Source organism: Caloenas nicobarica, chromosome 7 (assembly GCF_036013445.1).
Source record: "Caloenas nicobarica isolate bCalNic1 chromosome 7, bCalNic1.hap1, whole genome shotgun sequence".
Taxonomy (NCBI): domain Eukaryota; kingdom Metazoa; phylum Chordata; class Aves; order Columbiformes; family Columbidae; genus Caloenas; species Caloenas nicobarica.
The window spans coordinates 24,061,341-24,084,170 of record NC_088251.1 but is presented as its reverse complement, the minus strand read 5'-3'; the positions used below and the strand labels follow the sequence as shown (position 1 = coordinate 24,084,170).

General features: G+C 40.3%; 1 protein-coding gene across 2 annotated transcripts in view; it reads right to left on the bottom strand.

Moving 5' to 3' along the window:
* Positions 1 to 4,168, bottom strand: part of LRMDA (leucine rich melanocyte differentiation associated) — a 670,684-nt gene extending 666,516 nt beyond the window's left edge. For both annotated transcript variants that reach the window (XM_065639441.1, XM_065639442.1), the window contains exon 1: positions 4,013 to 4,168. In XM_065639441.1, the coding sequence (XP_065495513.1) occupies positions 4,013 to 4,042 (30 nt within the window). In that variant the 5' untranslated portion in view covers positions 4,043 to 4,168. The remainder of the gene's footprint in view (positions 1 to 4,012) is intronic.
* Between the last annotated feature and the right edge of the window lie 18,662 nt (positions 4,169 to 22,830).

The following is a 22,830-nucleotide window of genomic DNA, read 5'->3' as shown; positions in this document are numbered from 1 at the left end:
TAAAAGATCACTTTGGAAAGTCTGGTCCAGAAATACCTAAGCACTGTACTGTCAATCCATTTTAATAACCATTCCCCAAGGAGATTATTATTCCCAGTGATATGCTAGGGACAGAGCAAGAGGGCTGCCCAAGATCTGAAAAACCAAGCATGCGCCTTTCTTCAGACAGTCATATAAGACCTAAAGATTTCTGGCTTTAACACCGATGTTCAGATTGCACTTCTCTTTATGCCCAAAATATTTGTGAATGTCTTTCCTCTTTTTCATACCAGCCTGTGTAACTCACCTTTAACAAACATGGGAAGAATTAGTGGTAGCAAAAATACAGTTCTACTCAGATATTATTTTTTTTAGCCAGGATGAAGCGAGTGATCATATTTCCAGAAAAACACAAACAATAAAACAGCTAAACTTTTTCTATTCTATCTACTGTATTGTCTTAGAAGTCTTTGGTTTGATTTCTTCAAAGAATCCCCACAAAGCCTGCCAAACCTATTGTCACAAATTCTATACATCTATCTTGTCTCATCCTCCCAGTGTTCAAAATATCATTATAAACACTGACATTTGAGATTTTGTGCTAAAGAAATCTCAGTTGCCCTTACATGGCAGCTTGCAAGTTAAGTAGATTTCAAAACTGTGTTAGACCACTAAGATACTGCTATTATCTAAATATTTAATATAAAGTCAATTTCAACACTTTGATCTAAAGTATGTTAGATGAAACATATGCAAAAATGTCATTCAAACTTTGTTTTGATGGTGTTTCACTTCCTGCTAAAATAGAGACTCCCCTGCAGAACAGACTGACGGTATGTACTTTTCCAAGTCATTCAGTCTCTTACACTCTAAAAATGATTGCAATCTGATAATACTATATTGCATCCATTTAATTCATTTTGTTCAATAACTTCAACAGATAAAGCTGACAACAGGGAAATAATTTTTATGAGCAGAAAACAGGTAGCTTGAAGCTCAGTTTAACAACTTCTTCCCCTTGTTAAACCACACTTGCTCTTGCAATAAATTCTGCTACCAGACGTACACATGGCTGTAGCAAATACAAGGACAAAAGGGAAAGGAACTGATTCGGGTAGCTGGCATCTTAATGGCTTGGACATAACAAGCCGTTCTGCGGAATTTATTGAATTAAATGTGGAAGTTTTTTTTCCTCCAGTTTTCATCCAGGACAACTACAACACACTTCAGAACAAACATGCAGGTATGTGTACAAGAATTGCTTCATTCTTCACTGAATGGCAGATTTCTTTAATGCTTGCAAACCCTTGGAAAGACATCACATTAACAGCTACAAACATTGCAAGAGCACAGACCACCACTTTGCTTTTCACCCAGGGAGGAACAGTGGAGAAGGAGCAAGGGACTCTGACCTGCATTCCCACTGCTTCAGAAACTTACCTGGCCACAAACGTTCTAGCTCCACAAGAACACAAGTTGGAGAAAAAAGTTCATACGAAGGTGTTTTGGAGCACACAGGAGGCAAAATAAATAAAATGTTGCAAAGCTTCAGCCTTTGAACTGTTATAATATACAAATATATTTGCACAGCTGGTACAGACAGATTATTTACAGGTGTATTTGCAGATGAAATATGTCTGTTGTGACCTTTTAATGCTGGGGCCTTGTAAAAGGAATTTTACTTCCACAAAGTCCACTTCAGCACATTCACAGTACAAGCACCATTTTCAATTCAAAACAAATAGATTTATTTTTTCCACAAAATACACAATGCGCATTCAGCCTCCGATCTCTATACCCCACATACACAAACTTGCTTTAGATACCTAAGAATTCTCTTTACTGTAAGAACAGCAGTGACTGCTAGCAATGCAATACACAATAAGCCTTTTTGAACAAGTTTTCAGGAGTTATTTCCCCACTCTTCTGCTCTTTAATCCTTGAACAATGCTGATATAACACAAGACATCAGTAGTCTGGACAACAGAAGAATAACATTTTTTCATCTTCATTCTTTCAGTTCAAAATCATTTACCCAGAAAACAACAAAATGTACACAATTCAGTATTCTTCCTTATGCATCCACCTCAAATACCCTCAAAATGAGTATGAGCTTTCAAGTACATATCCAGAGATGTCATCACTGAGAGATGAGAGCAAGCATACTCTTCCCAAGACTCCTCAGCTCTTTGGGTGCAAGGCACATCAGTAGCAAGAGAGTTCTTAGATTTTTCTATACCAGTCACTGAACATCATCTGGGATTAAAAACTAGATGTGGATGTTCGTATTGCCTCATTCTTCAACTGAAACATAATACAGGCTGGTCACAGTCAACTGTTCTTATTACTGGTGCCCTGCTCAACATCTTACTGAAATGTTCAGAAAGTTTCCCGCAAATCCCAGGATCTGACAGGCTATGGACATCTCAGACATTCTTGCAGACTCTTCAACACACTGCATGTAATTCAGGAAAACAAATACATTTCTATAAAATATTTAAAACATAAGTTAACCAATCAATAGCAGTTGCATGTCTCTTCTGCTTCAGTTTCAGAGGATATTACCATTTAATCTCTGCAATCAATTTACAATGGTATTGTAAGCTTAGTAACTCATAAAGTAACATCTTTATTAAAGATTATCACCAAATAGGTCATGTATGAAGTCTAGATATTACATATTCCTTTCCATTGAATGGAATTACATTTAGAGAATATTTCCAGTCAGTTGAGCATTATGTTTTACTCTGTGCTGTTGAAGATTGTATGTTAGGCACATAGCCAAATTAAGAATACTCTTTACTTGAAGGGGCTTAAGGCATGCTCAAGGGAAGAAGGCAGCATGTTACTCAGTGCCATAGTGCACCGCAGAGACCACAGGAACCATTTCCTGCAGCAGCTGCAAAATTAGCCAGTTGCCTACATATCACACGCACATTTACTTAAATTCCACACAGAAATAGCAAAAGATTAAAGAAGCAATTAGATGGGCAGCACCTCAGTTTAACGGCAAACCACTTTCCGAAAGAAGACAAGCTTAATTTATTCTCCTTGTGGGGGGAAAAAAAAAAAAAAAAAAAAAAAAATATATATATATATATATATATATATATATATATATATATATATATGGATATATATTTTGCTAGTTTTAGGCACAGGTTCAGCACTAATTACATTAATATTTAGCCAGAAAAGTTTTCAGTAGCCAAGTAAGGCACTGGAGATAAAGGCCAGTAGGATTTGTTTTACTTCCCCATTTTAACCTCTTTAACCAAAATGAAACATACACAGTGTTTAGTTTCAGCAAGAACAATACTTAGCATATTTCAGTCCTTCTCCTTCAGTTTACTCCCGCAGCCGACTCAAACTTGAGCGCGGCAGGGTCCAGAGCAACCGCAGGTCGCCCACCAGCCCCGCCTCGGGGATCCCGCCAGCTGCGGATCTTGCACCGGAGTGAACTCTTAGGGCCACACTGCTCCCACAGCGAAGCCTCAGGATCACACCTGTTGCACTTGAGCAGGCTACAGCAGTAGCAAAAGTGGCAGAGCAATAATCCCACCACCAATCACGCCGATGCTCTGCTATCTACCCGTTAAGACACAGCGCAGCCCGCGCACAAACCCCCCAACCCGCGGGACTCCGAGCGCAGCCCCGGGCCCGCCCCGCCTCCTCCGCGCTCCCGGGGCAGGGACGGCTGGGCTGCTCCGCTCCTTCCCTGCGGCGGCCCCGGAGCCGCGTGCTTGCGGGAGGCGGCCCCTGAACAGCGTCCCGGGGCGCGGTGCCTACGTGCGGCTGGAAACTAAATCCCCAGCGCCGCGCGAACCCACCGCCCCCGTGGGAGCCCCTCCCGGCCGGGGCCGGCCCCGGCTCCGGCGGGCAGAGCGCCCCGGCTGAGCAGCGAGGAGCCGGCGTGGAGTTCGGGCAGCCGCTACCAGTGCCAGGGGCGGGGACGCACCGGCCGTGGCGGGCTGCCTCATAGCAGGTGGGGCCGTCGCCCGGGCCCTGCGAGCCGCGGGACACGGACACTTACTTGGGCTCCGCTCACCACGACCCCCGCCATGGCTGCGGGGGCGGCCGCGCCGGGGCTCCCGCGGGCTCAGGACCGGGCCGGTGCCGCCGCCGCTCCGCCGCAGCAGCCAGCCAGCCAGCCAGTCAGTCCGTCCGTCCGTCAGTCAGTCAGTCAGCTGACGCGGGCGGAAGCGCGGCCGGGCCGCGGGTGGGGGTGGCGGCAGCGCGAGGCTCCCGCCGCCACCTGCGGCTGGGCTGCGCGCGCCCGCGGCGGCCCCGGGGCGTCCGCAGGGGCCCCGCCGGCCCAGCCCTGGCGTCCGGCCGCCGCTCCCGGGCCGGTCGCCCCGCCGCGCCGCCGCGGGCTCCCCGGCAGGACGGGCCCGCCGCGGCACGACGGGTGCGCTCCCACGCAGGAGGCCGGCGGAGGCCAGAGCGCTGCGCTGGCGTGGGGCGAGGGTCTGCGACTCCCCGTCGGCGGCTGCTCCGGGCCCCGCTGCGGTGCCGTGTCCGCGGGGAAGGTCCGGCCGCCGCGTTTCTCCAGGAGGCTGGGACCGCATGTTGGGTGAAACGGTGGTGGAACAGGCCCTGGGAAGAAAGGATGGAAACAGCTGATTTGTGAGACACTGCCAGAGGAATCGGGGCTTGGATTAAATTCCCCGTAAGGAGCAAGATGACTTGGGGAGTCATCTGGACGGGCTTTCCGCCTACTGAGCAGTCAAGTAATTTGTGGCCTTTGAAGAGATGTATGTCACTGGTAAAGCAACACTTGCAGAAATAATCCCGTGCTACCTGTAGGAGAGGGTCACATCCCCATAGTGATACTTTTTGTCTATAGAATGTAGGGTAATTTGTGTGGAAAACAGAAATATCTTTGGAATTATCAGAAATACCTGTCAAACCCGTCCTTCCAGGGCACGAGAATTCACTAATTAAAATAATAGCATGATGGTAGATTATCACTGATTAGGCAGAGTAAGAAAATTGAAGGTTTTCTGTAAGAATATTGTGTGAGACTTCTAAAGATACTTAGGTTTCCCAGGGTTGAATCCTAAATCCTATTAGTTATCTACCTGCCTCCTCAGCTGCCTAAGCACCTTTAAAAATCTGGCTCTTCTTTCCCCTTTATTGCTAATACAGCATAACTCACTCCTGATAAAAGCAGAGGCTTATGCTGTGAGGGGAAATAAGTTTCAGGAGGATACATATTCTACACTGCAAACCACTTTCTACCATTTATTCAGCAACACAGCAGAAACTAATACTGTACTTGCTGCTCTGCCTCTTAATATCAACAGAATAAATCCTTGGTACAGCAGTGGCACTACACCTTCGCTAAAGTCATCCCTCCTTTTATGCCGACTGCTGGACTGGAAACAGAGCAAAGAGCCAAGGGAAAAAATTGTACCACTCTTTCTGTTATTTTAGTGTATTGTGTTAAAAATAGAAATGGGCCAACATGCAGAAAAATTAAAACACAAGTCAATGAAGAAATCATTCAATTGCTTTGCATAGATCAAATTTTCCCTGTACGGTGTAAGACAGAAGTATTAAGCCCTTCATCCACAGCAAATAAGCTGATCCTACACTGATGAATCAAAGTCCTATTTCTTTAAGTAAGAGTTCTCCATCAAGGTATACTTGCTAGTTCAGGTCATTACTCAGCATGCAACAACTACTGCCTTTATTTATTTATTAGATTATGTAGCAAATAACATATGCTAAGGTAAACAAGTAGTATGTGAACTGTAAATTTAAACAAAGCAATACATCCTCCCCTTTCTGTATCTACTGCTTTTTATCTCGCTGTTAGTCACAAGCATGCAGTTCCAACCAGGATGAGCACATACCACACAAGGCACAAAGTGGCCCACTGCTACAGTTAGCTGTATTTGTCTTAATGGAGTAAATTCAGTTCAATGCTACACTCCTGTAAAATTGGAATAACTATATTGAAAACAATTTAGCACATCATTATCTATATTATTAGTATTAATTTTAGCAGAGTGTTAGCTGTCACTTTAGAGATACAAAGAAAAAAAATCCCTGCCTGAATAGTTTACAAAATAGCACACACAAGTAATAACAAGTCTGTTTTTCCCAGCTTCTTACATTGCCAATTGCATTAACCTGCCATTGATCCTCCTACTTACTAGGCAAGACCTTGTCTAGAGGGAAAAGTTGCAGGTGCAGCTCCCTGAACTGGGTTACTTAAATTGACTTTATCATCTCTTCAATCAGTTGAGCTGAATTTTGTAAATTACAAAAACAGCTTAAGGAGGTGGCAAACTGTTTTAAGTGCATCTGTCTTATAATCATTCTTTTGAAACCAGTTCAACGTTTTCTTGTACAGACATGGCCTAGATTATTATCTGCCATGGATAAAAGAATAGATCCAAATCCCGTGGTGTTTAAAAAACAGGGAGTGCTACTGACCACAGTGACAAAATGGGCCTATTATACTGTACAGGAAGTGAAAAGCAAAACTCGCTAGAACAGAGAAAAGGAGAAGAGAGATGACTGTCGTCTTGTGATGCTTCCCTAGACTTTGAAAACTTGCATCCTGAAAGTCCCAATTCCGCTGCCAGTTTCCTACAGGATGATTGGCAAATTTCTTGAACTTTGTTCTTTTGGAGTCTCTGTTTTCCTTAATTTCTAAGCACCCATCACCTGCACATAATTTTTAAGAGGAATGAAAACTCACAGCTGCAACTGTCTACCACTGAAGGAGTATTTTGTAACAACTAATCTGAAATTGTAACGAAGTTATAACATTGTCTCAGATTTCAAACCTATGAGTCAATGTGCTCATTAGTTTGTGCCTCATGTTATTATGGAGCTAAAATACATTACAGCGCTATATAAATACAGGAGGGCTTTTTTAGCTTTTGAGCCTGCAGATCATCAGTGTCATTTTACAGCACAGATTCTACATGACTGTGAGGCTGCCTCCGGTTTTAGAATGTTTTTCACCAAACCATACACATTTATTATTCTGAGCATCCCAAAACACTACCGTCTTGAGTCCTGGCCCTGCACAACCTCAATCATCTGTTTTCTTTAGATCTGATAGAGCTGCCTATATGAGTAAAGCTTCAAAGGACTAAATTTGTACTTACAGAATATATTTTTGTTGGTGGTTCCTTAGAAGCTGAAAGTTTTGTGAGGTTTCTTTCTAGAGGTCAAAATAATTTATATGACAGTGCAGCTTAGCTGACCTTTGAAATATTTTTTTACAGTGTATGTATACAGAAAACATAAAAAACCCACTTGTTTATTTAAATTATCTGTTTCACTGCACAGTTAGAAGCAGAAGGTGGCAGTTCTGTACGGGCCATTCAAAGATGATTTCCTTCGATTTTTAACAAAGTATTGCCAAAACTGCAGTTGCGTACAGACAAAACCAACATGGACTCAAAAAAAAAAAAAAAAAAAAAAGGTTTTCTTGTCTATAGCTACAATAAATGAATTATACTAATATGCTCAGTATATTTTTACATATATACATATATACATTACAAATTGAGCAGACACATTCCTTGAACAAAGAGCACCGTATGTTCAAAACAAGATAATACCTGTAAACCAGCCTCTAAACAATTGGGAAGCAATGCATTGGAACCATGGTGGATACCCATCAGATCTGTCACTTATCTCCAAGTTCTTCACATAATAACAGATCTTTAAGTCATTTTAGCAGTCATTGGCCTAAAATGTATACACAGCTACAATTATGAAATCTCATTGACCAACTGATTAAAATAATTAGCTAATACATACCAGTAAATTTGGCAAAGCACCAAGCACTGAAATAATAACATAATTCTATATAAAACCTATGTATACAAGTGTTTTCCTGTCTTAAAAGAACATTGAAGGTTTACAATAGGAAAAAGTGGCAGTCCTGAATGTTTTATTAGCTGAACATTATAAAAATATTTCAGACTGCATTATTCAAAATGGTCTGCTTTCCAGCTCACAGCACACTATGCATGTATGTCTGCATGTGCACCAACACAATTATCTTAAATTTCAGAGTAAGTTAAACAACAAACCATCATCGTCTTAAAAAAATATGTAATTTCTCCTGACAAAAAAGTGTGCTTTAACAAACAGTTTTCTGAAGCAAAACATTTCAGAAAAAAAAATCCTAGCCAAGTTACAGAATTCTTCCAACTTGACCATCTGAAAAATTGGCTCAGAGTTTACCCATCTAACTCATTTTGTTGATGCTCACAATGAAAACATCTCAAAATATTTGTTGATAAGTATCCACAGAAATACAACATCTAATACAAACTGAATCAGTTTCACCGAGACTGACTGTAGTACAAACATCTTTGCCCATATTACCAGAGGAACATTTTATTCATACATAGCTTCACTTACCCATGTTTTTAATTGCATACAGTTAACGATGGTGTTTAATGTCCAAACTAATAACTTCAGTTGTCTCCCAGATTATAGCATCACTAGCACTCTCTGCTGTGAAACACACAGAAAAAAAAATAAACATGACAGAAAGAAGATAAAATACAATGAAGTATATAATTTAATCTTATTGACAAAGACAAAAAGAAATACATTAATGATGATGTCATTTGCCATTCCAAAGCTGAACTGCTGGAAATTTGGTTTCTCTTTTCCTATCTCCAACCTATCTCTTATATTCCCATTTACAAAGACATTTAACAGCCAATGATAAACTAATTAAAGGGATTTGAAAACCAGGTTATGCATATACACTCAATACATAGTACACCTTTTCTTGAACTACATTAGTATGACAGTGTGATATAGTGCTATAAAACTTGAAGATAAGAACACCCAAATGACAGTAAAGTGATTTTTTTCAGAAGTGTATGCCCACACTTGTGTGTTTGAAACTCTACAAAATACCTTTGTCCAGAGAAGCAGCCAATGAACATTGGTTACCCCATACTACCATAGGCACATATAATACTTCTGTGTTTGTTTTGAGTTTTCTACTGTTAACTAGTAGCCTTGATTTACATTTTTCCATTCTTGTGGAGAATGGAAAAAAGAGGGTTAATGTTTTTACTTTCGTCTAGAGTTTTGCTTTTTTATCCTTTCCTGGAAGACAGAAGCAGACCGTCAAATCTAATATTTTTTCTTAAGAAAACCTCTTGCATTTTGGCTCTTTGATTCCTACCCTCTCCCCAAGCAAAGCAGAATTTTGTTGAAAACCATCTCTGGAATATATTTAATTATTATTTTCCTATTATATGGCAGCAGTGTGGTATGAACCCACTGACGGTTTACGGTGATTGTGAATGAATGCAGTTCTGACAAAAGCTCACTCACTGTTTTATTGCAAAAGCACCTTCAAGTTCAGCATTTTCTGATGTCTTTGGAAAGTTTCATTTTAAAACCTTGTTACCATTCTTTTAAGGTAAGTTTTTGTATAGGCTTCATAATGCAAGATACTATAAGCTAAGAGTTTTCAAAAACCAGAACAGAAATCTTTGATGACAGAAGTAAAAAAAAATTCATGAAATTTTTATCCAGTAATCTCATCTGGCTTCCACTGAAGTTAATGACAGCTTTGTCAACCATGGAATGGTCCAAATATAACTAAAAATCCCTTATGTTACATTATATAGCATACTATAGCTATTAGGTTAGAATTACATTTAATAAGTGATGCGCTCAAAAACTAAGACATAGGAACAAGTAATTCTGTGATTTAATTTTGCCTTCTTATAATATATGTTATGGTAAAGGGTTGGTTTTGTCTGTTTCCTTAGGCTATAGAATGAACAGAGCTCAGTAAATTTAACTCAACTAGGTAAAATACCACTAACTTCTTCAATGCACTGTATTACCAGAACACTTAGCATTTTTTAAATGCATTTATTCTCACTCTGTGCCAGGAAAACAGAAAAATTCTCTTCTTCCTATCCTACAGAAAAACCGAGGCACAGAAAGGCTAATTCATTTGTACAAAAACTTATGTTCATTATCCATAGTCAGCTAGGGAACTGAACCTACACTTCCCCAGACCTAGGGTAACACCCTAACTGTAGACAGTTCTCTGTCTTAGTTTGTTCTATTCAGTGTTAAAGCACAGGAGGTATTATATAATAAAAAAGATTATTTCCAGTGGGGAAAAGAAGCAAGTGTAGAATCATCATTTTTTTGCTCCCAGTGGAAAATACTTGCAGGAGAAAGGATATTCCAAGCTGAAGGGTGATTACAATTCTCTGTGTGTGTCCCCCAGTGTATATAGCATGCGGAAGAGAGATGCTTACATGCGGCGTCCACAAGCCTTGTGGATGATTGCAGGACTTTTACATGTTGCTAAAACTAAATGTATAGCACAAACCAAAGACAAGAAATGACATTTTTCAATAGCTTATATTTCATGCAATCTAAATGTTTTTCCATAAAGCTAACAAAAAGAATGGCAAGATTATCCTTTTGCCAAGTCTCAAAGGCCTATTGCTAACCATGAAGGCACAGAACACCTAATAAAAGGTCACAAGAATTTTTTAATTTGAAAGAATTCAGTCATCTTTGTATGGAAACTGTTGCTACTGCTTCTCCTATAATTATATGTTGCACACATACACAGAGGTTATTTTTTTTTAAGCCTCAGATGCCTGACTCACACCAGACCTAAAGTGCTACACTTCCCTACAATCCATTGTGTATATGTGCATTTCAGGTTGGCTGGCTGCATTATCGTGGGAAAGTAAATTGCAATACTGAAGCAACAGTACATCTTTGTGCATCGATGCTTGCTTGCTCATAAGAATGCAACAATCAGAGCTAGGGGGAAAAAAAGGATTAAAGCTAGGATCAAGCCTAATTTGAGGCCACCCAACATAGCAGTTCTATTCTAAATAACAGATTTGAGGTTTCAGAAGTTCAGTGAGGTATTTTCTTGTTCCAGATCTCTGTCACAATGTCTGGGGCAGCAACTGTCTGTCACACAAAGACAAAACAAAATTATTGCAGGAAGTGCTTGAATACAAAGATCAAACAACAAAGAAAGTGGCTGCAGACGCCAGAGGAGCTTGTAGCTGAGCTGATCTCTCTTGTTCTGGCTGTCTTGGCAGTTCACAGTAGAACTGAAATACCATACCAGCCAGAGGAGGTTTTGGGTTTTGGTTTGGTGGTTTGCGTTTTTGTTTGTTTCTTTGTTTTGATTTGTTTTTCAGAAGGAACTGTATTCACCTGATTAATCCAAGGAGGCACAATCTGCATCTTATTTTGCTGACAACACTGCATAATAAGAGAGACCTGTCGATAAATAGGCATATACTATTGAAAATACATATTGGAAGGGGTCCTATGCTGAGACCCTACACCCCTAAAGACAGGTGTCTTTACCATGACAGGGGATTGTATGATCGGGCAGGAGTTCAAGCCAAGGTGTGGAAATACCTGACATTAACAAAGAGGTTCCTTCCCTGCTTCACCTGGCCTCGTTTTTTAATCTTATATCTTTGAGCTGGTTATACCAGCAAAGGGCAAAACCACAGCCTTCCACACAGATAATAGATACAGGATGCTGCTGCTGAAAAGAGAGCAGTAAGCAGACATGCAGTCCAATCAGAAGTTAACATAGTACAGTTCTATATCGAATAACCTGTATTTTAAGGAGCAAAAGTTTTAGTTCCCTATTGTACAGTTCTAAAGCCAGTCACTATTTTTCATTATACCTTTTAAGTACAAAAGATTCCCACAGAAGTGTATGGAAGTTGCTAACAATTTGGATGGCTATGAAAGAACAGAACTCAAAAAAAGCCACCATTCTCTGCACTCTGTTAAAGAGCAACTTTTCCCATTACTCACTACTTTCATCCACCCATCCTTCTGGGTGAGGAGGGGTAAATATAGCTCAGCTAGCATTAATTCTGCATCATCTGGAAACATCACTAGAAAAAGAATGCACACACACATGATGCAAGAGGGAAGAGCTAAAAGCTGAAGGTTACAAAGGTATAGTCTCCACAAGCAATATACCACAAGCAATATAGAGAGATATACATAAACATGAAAACCACAAGAAACAGGTTTTATACTTCCTGAAAATGAGAGAAAATGTATGGGAAATCAAGGTGGTTTAGTTAAATTTGACTCTTCTTGAGTCTTGCTCCTCGTGACTTTAGTGTTTTACTCTTCCACTTTCCTTGCCTGCTAATATACTAACTTAGAAATCTTTCAAATCCAATAACATGCATAATTCCCTTTACTAGGAAAGACGAAGCAGAAATAGTGCCTAATCGTAGACTGTAGATTCTATACCTGCTGGTTCTCTAAAACATGTTTGTCCTAAGTTCTCTGGTTCTGCTCTAGCACAATTCAGTTACACAATATCCAGTTCTTCAAGAACTGGAAAATCGTGTGTAAGCTAGTGGTAGAACAAAGGAGCCCAGTGCAGTTGGTAAGGTATTTTCTACAGGAACCGCTCTTTAACAAGAAAATGGCATTACTGTGAACAGGAAATACAGAGAAAAGAAATCCAACTTGTGGGTCAAGTGCTCCTATGATATCAGTATTAGATTCATTACAACTTTCCAAATACTATCTCTCTCCTTCTTTCTAAAAAACTAATCTTCTAAACCCTTCTCACTACTTAAGTGGGAAAGTGAAAGCAAGGAAAGGAGCTGAGCCAAAGTAATGCTTCATTCATTGAGAACAGAGTGGTACTCCACAAGCTGTGTTATGTTTGACTCTCCACCCAATAACAAACAAACAAAAAAAGACTCTACAAGACTTCTTTTGGTGAGAAACACACAAGAAAAAGCAGACTAAAACCAAAGAGACTTCCTGTTTAATCTCCTGCAGAGATTATTAGAAACAGACCAATGCTAAACTTAAGGAAATTCTTAACTCAATTTTGGAATCCAACTATGACTCCATACATATAAACGTACTTGAAAATGTGCTGCTATTTGGCCATCATATTGGGGACCTTTTCCACAATCACAAGAGAACAGCTCAGAGTTTCACATTACTTGCTCTCAAGTAAAGATGAAGATGGACTGTCAACAACATAAAGCTTTCCATGCTTAGCTTTCTTGCTGGAACCCTAGTCAGATAAGTAAAGCTACTATCAGCTGATGGTGTTGGATAACATATATGACTAATTAGGAGCAAAGTATTTCATCCAGCAGAGAGATGTCCACATTACAAAATCAGCATAGAAACAGATACCAGTCTACATATTTAAAACAAAACAAAACAAAACAAACAGGCAATGATTGAATGGATATAGAGAATAAAACCACTTCAAACTCTCCCAGGCTTTGTCTCCAGACCAGACCTGAGATAGCATGAGTCACAGCGCAATGGTGTAAGGTCTTCAATTTCAAAGTTGACAGTGTAGCATATTTCAATACCATTAACTTTCCAAAACAAACCAAAAACAAACAAACAAACAAAACAGGGTTCTGCCTTGGGATTTCTTTCTAGTAATGGTTATACTCGTGTATCTGAGTCCCATAATAGTTCACATGATTATATAGCAAGTTAGACTACTATGCTACATTTGGGTCACTTACTGAAGATTCTGTACCTTGTTAAGACAAGGCTGGGTAAATTCTGTAATAAAAAGTGAAGGCTAAAAGAGATCTAGTCATGGATGATGCTGTGTTTTTAAAATTCAGTGATGGCAACACTACAAAAGAATTCACACCAAGCCAAAGAAAAATGTTGGGGACGTTTAAAATTTTATTATTCATAAAACTTTTGCAAATTAATTGTTTATCATTTTCCTCTCTCTCTCTGAGAAAGGAAAAAAAAAAACCAAAACAAAACAAAAACAAAACAAAAACAAAACAAAAAAAACCCACCAAAACCTATGTTTATTTTTGGTGGAGTAACTCAATTTATGTGACAGAACCCAGCAAAAAGGAAGCTGTCATAACAAATATCATCATGGATCAGGACTACAGGACAGAGGAATAAAACACAGCTTTGCAAACTGAGCTCTTGGAGAACTGGCAGTAACCAACAAAAACTACTTTACTCTCAGCTCAAAACTCTTGAGAAATATGCACAGTTAATTCTCATGATGAAGGGATAGAAGTATCCAGATTAGCCAACCAAGTTTATAGATTTTTTTCCGAGTTTGTCAGCTTAGACTTCCCTACTAAAACAAGAAGAAAAAGAAAGAAACAACCATTAGGCTGTACTTTATAAGAAGATTCTGTTTGTAAATAGTTTTCAAAGCATTATTAACCAGTGAGTAAGAGAATGTGCAAAATTTTACAGCCTGAGAACCATGTATTGAAGATGAGGTTATGCAGTAGCAGTCACAGATGGCTATAAGCAGGGTCTGTTGGCTTCTTTAACCTTATTTCAATTCATTAACCTCCTATTAAAATGTTTATGGATAATTTACTATTTTTTTTAGGAACCAAAACTTTATTTTCTTCTCTCAAGAATGTGCACTCTAGTTCACACACCCCTGGTGCCACAGAGCCAGGGAAGGTTTCACGCAGCCCACTGGCTCTCCGGCACCCCTGACGTGGTGCTGGAGTTGTGTCTTCTCAAGATGCACCTTCACGTGCGCTTCAGATCCAGCAGCCTGGATACAGCAAGTGGAGCTTCCTGTGGAAAATCCTGACTACCCTGGACCTAATGGCTAACCTGGACACTTTTCTCCTCTGTCTTTGATCTTGCATTTAGTGCAAATCTAACTTAAAAAGGAATTGACTGAAAAACATTAAACTCTTCATGAAGTGAAGAAAAAAATGCTTGTGAAATTACCTCAAAGATGCAGCAGCATGGTGAGTATTTCTGCTTATTCCATATGTTAAATCATATGAAAGGATAGCAAGATATTAAATTCAGTTCTTCCCTACTGTTAATTTTTCATTTTCAAATCTACAGAACTGTCCACACTGTCACAAACAGAAAGAAGTTCCAACTGTAAGATAACCACAGGTCTGAAAATCTTTTGTTACCTGAAAAGTTTGAGGGTTTCTGGTTTATAGTACTAATTAAAAATTGTTCTGCTTAAGCAGAAAAGTAAAGACCAAAACATTCATCAACTAAACAGGTAAGTGAGCAAAAAGACTTGACAAGTCCACTGAAAAATTTTAGAGATTCTGTTTTAAGCTTAATGACTGGTTACATTAATATATATATTTTCATCATGCATGCCTATAAACTGACATATTGAAAATAATATTTTCAAAGTTTTATCTACAAGGAAATTTTATTAGCATTCATCTTCTCCTTCCAGTGAATGGAAATGCATGTTAATTCCCTTCTACTTTTACTGTTTCAAACTGTATTCACTGTACAGTATTATAATTTGTCTTTCAGTTGAAAGATTATAAGTAAATGTGTTTGCAAAAATTGTTCATAATGATCAGTTCTTAGTGTTATTTATACTGGCTATTTTAAGATATAAAGAAAGTCATATCTATCATTTCTCAAGTGTCATTCACCTGCAAATTTCATGACATTTTACATATATTAATCAATTAAGCCCTACTATACTCATCTCAATTAGGCACTAATATCCAAATTTTACAGCTAGTTTCACTGATGATAGCTTGAAAGGTTAGTTGTCTTGCTAATACCACTCAGAAATCGGGATAAAACCCAAGAATGACAATCATTTCTCTGTATATAATGAAAAATGAAAAGCCTTTTTCCTCTTGTAAATGGAAAACATAAAAATAAAAGGCAAAATTAATGGACAAAAGTTTGTGCTCTTACAGAATTCTACCTTTTCAAGCAAACTATTGCTTTACAGACTTCTTGGAGAGGGGTGAATACATCTGATCAAGAGATTTCTACAAGAAGTTCAACAAGATGTGGTTCTGTAGACCAAAGAAAAAACAGTGGCACTGAAGTATAGCCCATACTAACCTTGCCTCTCTCCACCTTTCACCAAGTCACCTCTTCTTGTGTCCTACTGAGAAACAACTTCTCAGCATGGGCCTGGGCTACCTCCAGCAGGCAGTACCTCTCCTCAGGTCTCATTTCTTGCCTGTGTGCCCTTCCAACACCACAGGGTTTTTTTATTCTTTGGTTAAAAGTAAGTTAGCAGGCTAAAAAAATAAAGGCTGCAACGCAGTCGGGCAGATTTCTGTAATCTGATATGAGACATAAAATGCCTGGTGCACATCTGATGGCACTAAGGGGGCACACGAATCTCCAAGGCCTTATGGATATAACTGGTACACTTCACATGGGTAGAGGAAGCGAAATCCAGCATGGGTCTATACTGTCCAGTGAAGTGAACCAACTGCTAAATCTGCCCTAAACTTTCCCTTAGTAGGAAGGAAATTATTTGTTTCAGGTGGAAGCCTGAAAGCAAACAGCATATACAACTGGGACACCAAAGCCTGAGAGCATCTTAAACTGATAGGGTAGGCACAACCTTTGATAGGCTTGGCACACCACAAAGTCATGGTAAAAGCTGAATAAAAGTTTTTTACCAGCTCCCAGTGTGACAGTTCACCCTCCACCAGAGCAGTCACACCAGGTTCAGCACCACTGCAGCCCACAATGTGCCTGAGCTGTGTTCGCTCCTTCACTCGATACATTGGTTCTCTCTGTAAATCTCTGCCATTTAAGGATTCCTCATTGCTCAGGGAAACCCAGTGACCATTAAGGTTCCCCTCCATCTCCTTGGCACCTCAGAAGTCACACAAAGGGGTGAGAGGAGGGCTCCTTTACTTTGTAACCAAGAGAAATTGTGATCTGTTTTACTGTTTGGCTTGAAGCAAGCAAAAGAGCTAAACTGGTTTTATACATGTTTCTATAATGCAAGACACTTTCAGTGTTTCAAGTAGAATAAAAGCATTCAAGTTAGTTCACCAATTTGCATAAGTAAAGTCATTTAAGTTATGCTGAAAAGGTATTATGACCAAAATGTTATTAGAAACCAACACCCTGAAAACACTAACTACTGAAAAATCATTTTGTCTACTGCTATAAATTATCCAAACGTTGTTCCTCATCCATTACTGACAATAATACGTGAGTGACATGCATTATGCACTAAATATTTTTATAATCATTCAGAACTATTTGTATTAAACAGTGATAGCAGATATTCACTTAACATTTTAAAATGTTAAAGTTGATAGTATACAGTACATATCAGAATATCATAGAATATGGTGTGTATCTACAGGCAATTTTATTTTATATGGAATGGAAGGGTGGAAGACTAACTATTTTTAATCCAAAAACCTCTGCTCACAATTTGACCTAAACTAATAAAAGCCGAGAAGTTCGTATCTATCTGAACTTGTCACTTAAAGGTGAACTAAAAATCTTCAGCAGTAAAGGGCAAAGAATCAAAAATCAGTCATATAGGTAATCAGAGGTAAAAAAATCAAATAACTTTACATTTAGAAAGTGAAACACGGATCCAGTAGCCACTGGCTACTGCATCAAAGATGTTACCACGCTCCAGCTGTTAGGTAATCTGTGAGATGAACTAGTGGGCATCTCTATTGCTGAAGTCCAGTCACACAACTGGTATTTTTGCAGAATCAACAAAAAGGATATGAATGAACTGTTCTCTAATTATTCTGGCAAGGCAGAGGAGGACATTCTGCACTTCATTCTCTGATGCCATCAATTTGACATCTTTATAACTGTTAAATTAATTTTTCTGTACTTCAAGAGTCTGCTTCAGTTCTTAATCTTATAAGAACGAAATTCACCATGCCTTACAAGGTCTTAGAAAGTCCCCAATACAACAGATCTGTTGATATTCTAGACAACAGGTAACTGGAGAAATCTGTGGGTGCTGCAGGTTGTTTAGTTTTTGTTTGGTGTGATGTTTGTTTGGGGTTTTTTTTGTTGGGCTTTTTTTGTTTCTTTCTGGGACATTTCATAATATTCCACAAGAAAGCATACCTAGGGCTTCTGAGAAGACATAAGGGCACTGCAGATAAACATTTGATTTATCCAGATACCAAACCATCACTAGCCCAACACTTCCCCAAGAGGTAACACTTTGTGCGTGTGTGTGTGTGTGTGTGTGCGTATACTACAAACACAAATATAACCTGCTCTGGGTTCAATATTTTGGCATACTATCATTATTTACTGTTCACTGTAAAAATGTTATTGCTTTCATTACTCCAGAATAAATCTATAAATAGAACTACAATCCTGCCACAGGGAAGAACTGTATTTCCTTTCAACTTTCTTCTTGGTTACACCAGGTTACTCACCCAGAACTCAACTGAACTTCGCTGCTGCACATAACAGGGATTTTCATGCCATCCAAGTCACGAAAACTTAAAATGTTAGCCCCAAAAATCAAGGTAAACTAATCTCCACATCCACGACTGTGCTCCATGGAAGCTTTTTCTTATTGTCTTTATTACACAAATTATTTTAAGAGGCATAGTGAAAGAATCAGGCAGTTCTAGCCAATAATAGCTTTTACCTACACTGTAAAGAGCCTGCTACAGATCTATGGTTGTTTATATGACTGCTATAATTAGAAATATACCCTTTGAAAAATCCTATCTACATAATTTTCATTATGAATAATGAAAAATGGCATCAGGTTTTTACTTTTTCTTCTTCGGTTAATTAATATTATTTATTATTAACAAGAACAGATACAAATGGATTCCAACTGTCCAGGGAAAGTGAACCATCTTTTTAATTTGGGTTGTAGTGTTTACTGTCTTTCTTAGACGTTATATATAACCATTCCTCTTTCTTATTAACATACTTTGATACTAAATACCCATAATACATATGAAGACATCCTACTTACACTTGTTGAGATTAAGATAAAAGTGTAGGAATGAGACAATGGGTGATTACTGAACCAAAGCAGCTGCTTACCACAGCCCAATTCTGTTCATATAGAGGTAAATTAGAAAATTTTACCTTTCAGTCCACGGAGAGAAGATGCAAGCCCTAACTGAAGTAGCCACAATGTTATTATATTATCTCTGTCTTAGAGCTATTCAGCCAAAGAATACTTTGATACAGAGTTAATAAATTACATATTTAAAAAAATGGTGGTTTGCTAATTGATTTTACCCTTGTATATTAATAACATTCAAATAAAACCACCAAAGCTATATAACAATACCATTTGTATCTTTGTCATGCTAGCATGGAGATTATTCATTATCTCAAAGTCACAGGTAAAAACAGCATATTGTATAAATCTAAACAAAATGACAAGAACACTAACTTCAAATATAGAAACATGGCAACTACCAATTCAAAAGACCCAATATATGTCATCATTACGTGCATATGTTGTATTACATGATTTCACTAATTTAAAAATCAGTAGAGGAAGGAGAAACCTTGTAGCCTGTTTGTTTCTGGTCACTGAGTAATGCAAAACATGGAACTTGCAGCAGGACCAGCATATTTAATTCTGACAAGAGAGCACAGCACCCTAAACAGGAATGAGATGATCCTCTTGATTTGACGATGCTATTATGCAGCCAGACACATTGCATAATGTTAGAGCTTTTCTATAGGGAATGTGAGATTAAGTTCTTACACTTTTACGCCACGGTAATGCATTAAACCATTTACTATCTTATCCTCTTTAAAACTCTTTGTAATTGATAACTAAATACCAGGACCGCATTTTACAGATACAGAGCCACACAATTAAGTGGCACACTCTTAATGGTAAACCTGGAAATACAACTTAAGAGTTGCTAACTCTGCCTAGTTTCTGTTCTTTTAATAAGTTTACCTGAACAAACTGCTTATTTACTGTAAGGACTTGTGACCTTGGCCAAGCTCCTGTTGCCTTTAATCTCTGCTCCTGACACTAAAGGCAGTACATTTATCAGAGTTGGGAGTACCTGAATGAAGCTGGTCAGCAAAAGAACTCTTCACACTCATATGCTTCCGCCTACTTTGTCATCCATTGAGGGTGTGAACTTTCTGTGAATGAAATAGAAAAAGAAAAAACACGGTTTTTATAGGAAGGAAAGAAATTACATAAAGACACTGCTGAAAAATAAAAATTACAATTAGATGAAGTAGAGTGTGTGCTTAGTTGCTTCTTAGTCTGCTTCAAATTCTTTAGCAATTCGGGGAATGGGAAAGCTTCGCAAGAGGACTGGTTTTAGTTCCCTTAACACTGTATCTTCATTGAGACAGATAATTCTTACATGGAAACTTTCACAATGCAAAATTTACTTTGTTGTTTTTGATGATTTCCATACAACTCAGATTCCAAAAATTAGCTGGAGAAAACAGCAAGTATGTACAAACCACACAAGAAAAGTACATTGAACTTTGAAGAACGAGTTTCTATTGTTCATTCCTTCTACAGGTATTGAAAATAGTGACTAAAAAGAAATGATGCTGCAGACATCTGTTTGAATAATGCCTTATGGCTTTTTTTTTTTAAAGCACAGAAATACTTGTAAGCAGAGTTTGTATCATCACTTCATAAGTAACCATTTCTCCTTTGACATATTGTAGGATTTTAAACTCATGAGGTGATTTTTTTTTTCCTCTCAGCTTACTGATGACTCACTCATTTTGTCTCAGGGTAGAAGTGGCTAGGTGCATACTTTTAAGCTAAACTTATATCGCTAATCTTATTGTTTGCTAATATTTGGCACATTTTCTTCTTTTATCTCTTTACCTCCAGGTAAGCCACATAGCACAACTGTGAGCAAAGAGTAAGATTACAGTTGAAATGATGTAATGCTGAAAATTAAATTTACACACAAGTGTTCAGAGACTGGGTCATAGCTGGGTCACTCCTCTGAGTGGGAGGCAATCCAGCAAGGAGCCCTGGATAATGATTTCTCTATGCTGAGGCCCCTTTCATGAAATATAGTACAAAGCTCTACCTTGATATCTGAATCTAATCTGATTCAATGTGCATAACTATTGGGATTGGTTGTGAGGGGTTATATTATTTTGTTACATGCTGTACTTTGTCTCGTTTTCCTTTCAACCTACTAGCACCCAGAAATAAGCTCTGCAGTATCTCAACCCTTACCCAGAGATAGTGGTTTAGATAAGGGCTGGCTGGCTGGGGCTTTTTACAGCATATCGCTTAGACTTGTAGGGCAGGAATTCTTTTTTTTTCTTGTTTCTTGAACAAAGAGGACAAAGAGTTTGTCGTAGTTGTTTCTGCATGGTGACCTATGGTCAAGGCTATTATTTCTTAGCTGTACTTATCCATTGTGCTCTTTTGCATCCAGGTACAGCTATCACACACCCCCCCGTAACCTTGAGACAAGCCTTCTGTAACGGCTTCCCAGTGGGCTCCATCTTGAGATGGTAGGAAGTGCCTACAGAACATCTCTGCCCACATAGGAGTAACCAGGCCTTCACAGGAGGCACAGGCTCATCTAAGCAAATCGAAGTGGTAGAATAGGCTTTGCAAAACACTTCTGAGTCCTAAAAACACAATCACATCAAAGAGTAAAAGAACCTTTACTATTTCTTACTGCTGTGCCAGTCTTTGGTCTCTTGCATATTGCATCGCCAATGATTTTTCACTCTACCTGCAAGGTTTCCTGCTCCCACATGACAATTCTGCAGTCAGCCACAGGCTGACAACCACGGCACCAAGAGAGTGGCTGTCAGGGCCATTTTGCATGAAGCACACGCAGCTCCTACCCAGCGAAGCCCTAATGTGTTGATTTACAGAGTCCTCTTGGCTGACATGGGAAAATGAGTCTGGTCATGGTTGATTTAACATTTTATAGGCAAAGACTCAGTCTGCTATAGTAAGTTTGGACTACTGCAAACATTTTACACATTTACACACAAGTCCACAGGAAAAAATATTCAAGACACTAAGTGGTTTTGATGCTCACATCGCTTGAGCTCTCTTGAAAACAGCATAAGTTTCAATTAAATAAATACAAAGGTGTGTGTCACAGGCCAGACCCTCAGGCTGAGTTAGCGGCTCCCCGGCTGCGGGCACACACACCCGAGACAGAAGGAGCTCAGCCAAAGCGGGGGGCGGGCTGCGGTGCCCAGGGTTCGCCGCACACCGCGAAGAGGCACAGGACCGCGCCGGCGAGTCCCGTCCGCCCGGTGCCGACCCCACCGTGGGCACCGACCCACTCCAGTATTTTCCCCTGGTACTTACTGGGGGTCGGGCAAGTCTCCCCTTCCCTCTCGGTTACTGCGGCTCCCCCCAGCCCTGCGGCGGGGCGGGGGAGCAGCCGGCGGGCGGAGCAGAGACTGGCGGCTCCGCCCGCCCCGGCGGAAGTATCGGCGGCCGCGGGGCTGCCCGGCGGCTCTGGGCGGTACCAGCACCGCGGGCTGCGCCGTGTCCTTTTGCCGGCGTTGCTGCTTGGGACTCTCCGCCGAGAGGGTGGGGTGGTTTTCCCCGTAATTAACTAAAACAAACCAGCAACAGAGCAGCCGCCTAATCCGCGTTGCTGCTGGTCGGTGTGCTAGAACCGAGCCCGCCGCCTATGTCGGCAGGTAACGTCGCGCCGTGCCCGGCAGGGAGGGCAGCTCCGCCGCCGGGACGGCGACCGGTTCCGCCGCCTGCTCCGCGCTGCCGGTGGACACCGGGGTAGCGGGTGGCCGGCGGGGAGGCATCGTCCCGATGGGGAGAGGCGGTGGGTTTCTCTACCCGCGGCGGCTTCCCGGGAGCAGGTCGGAGCGAACGCCGCTAGAGACGGGCTGGGCTCCGGCCGCCACGAAGGGGCGAGGGAGAAAGGGGCAGGAGCCGCGGCGGCTCCGCGCAGCCCCGGCGGGCGCCTGCCCGCCCTGCCTGCCCTCGGGCCGGCGGAGCCCTCCTCTCCTCCTCTTGCCAGCCCCCTCTCTCGCTCGGGGATCGGCGTTCCCCCCAGACCAGCCCTGCTGGACGGAAAATTAATTCTAAAAAAAAAAAACCCCAAAAAGCAAAAAAAACCC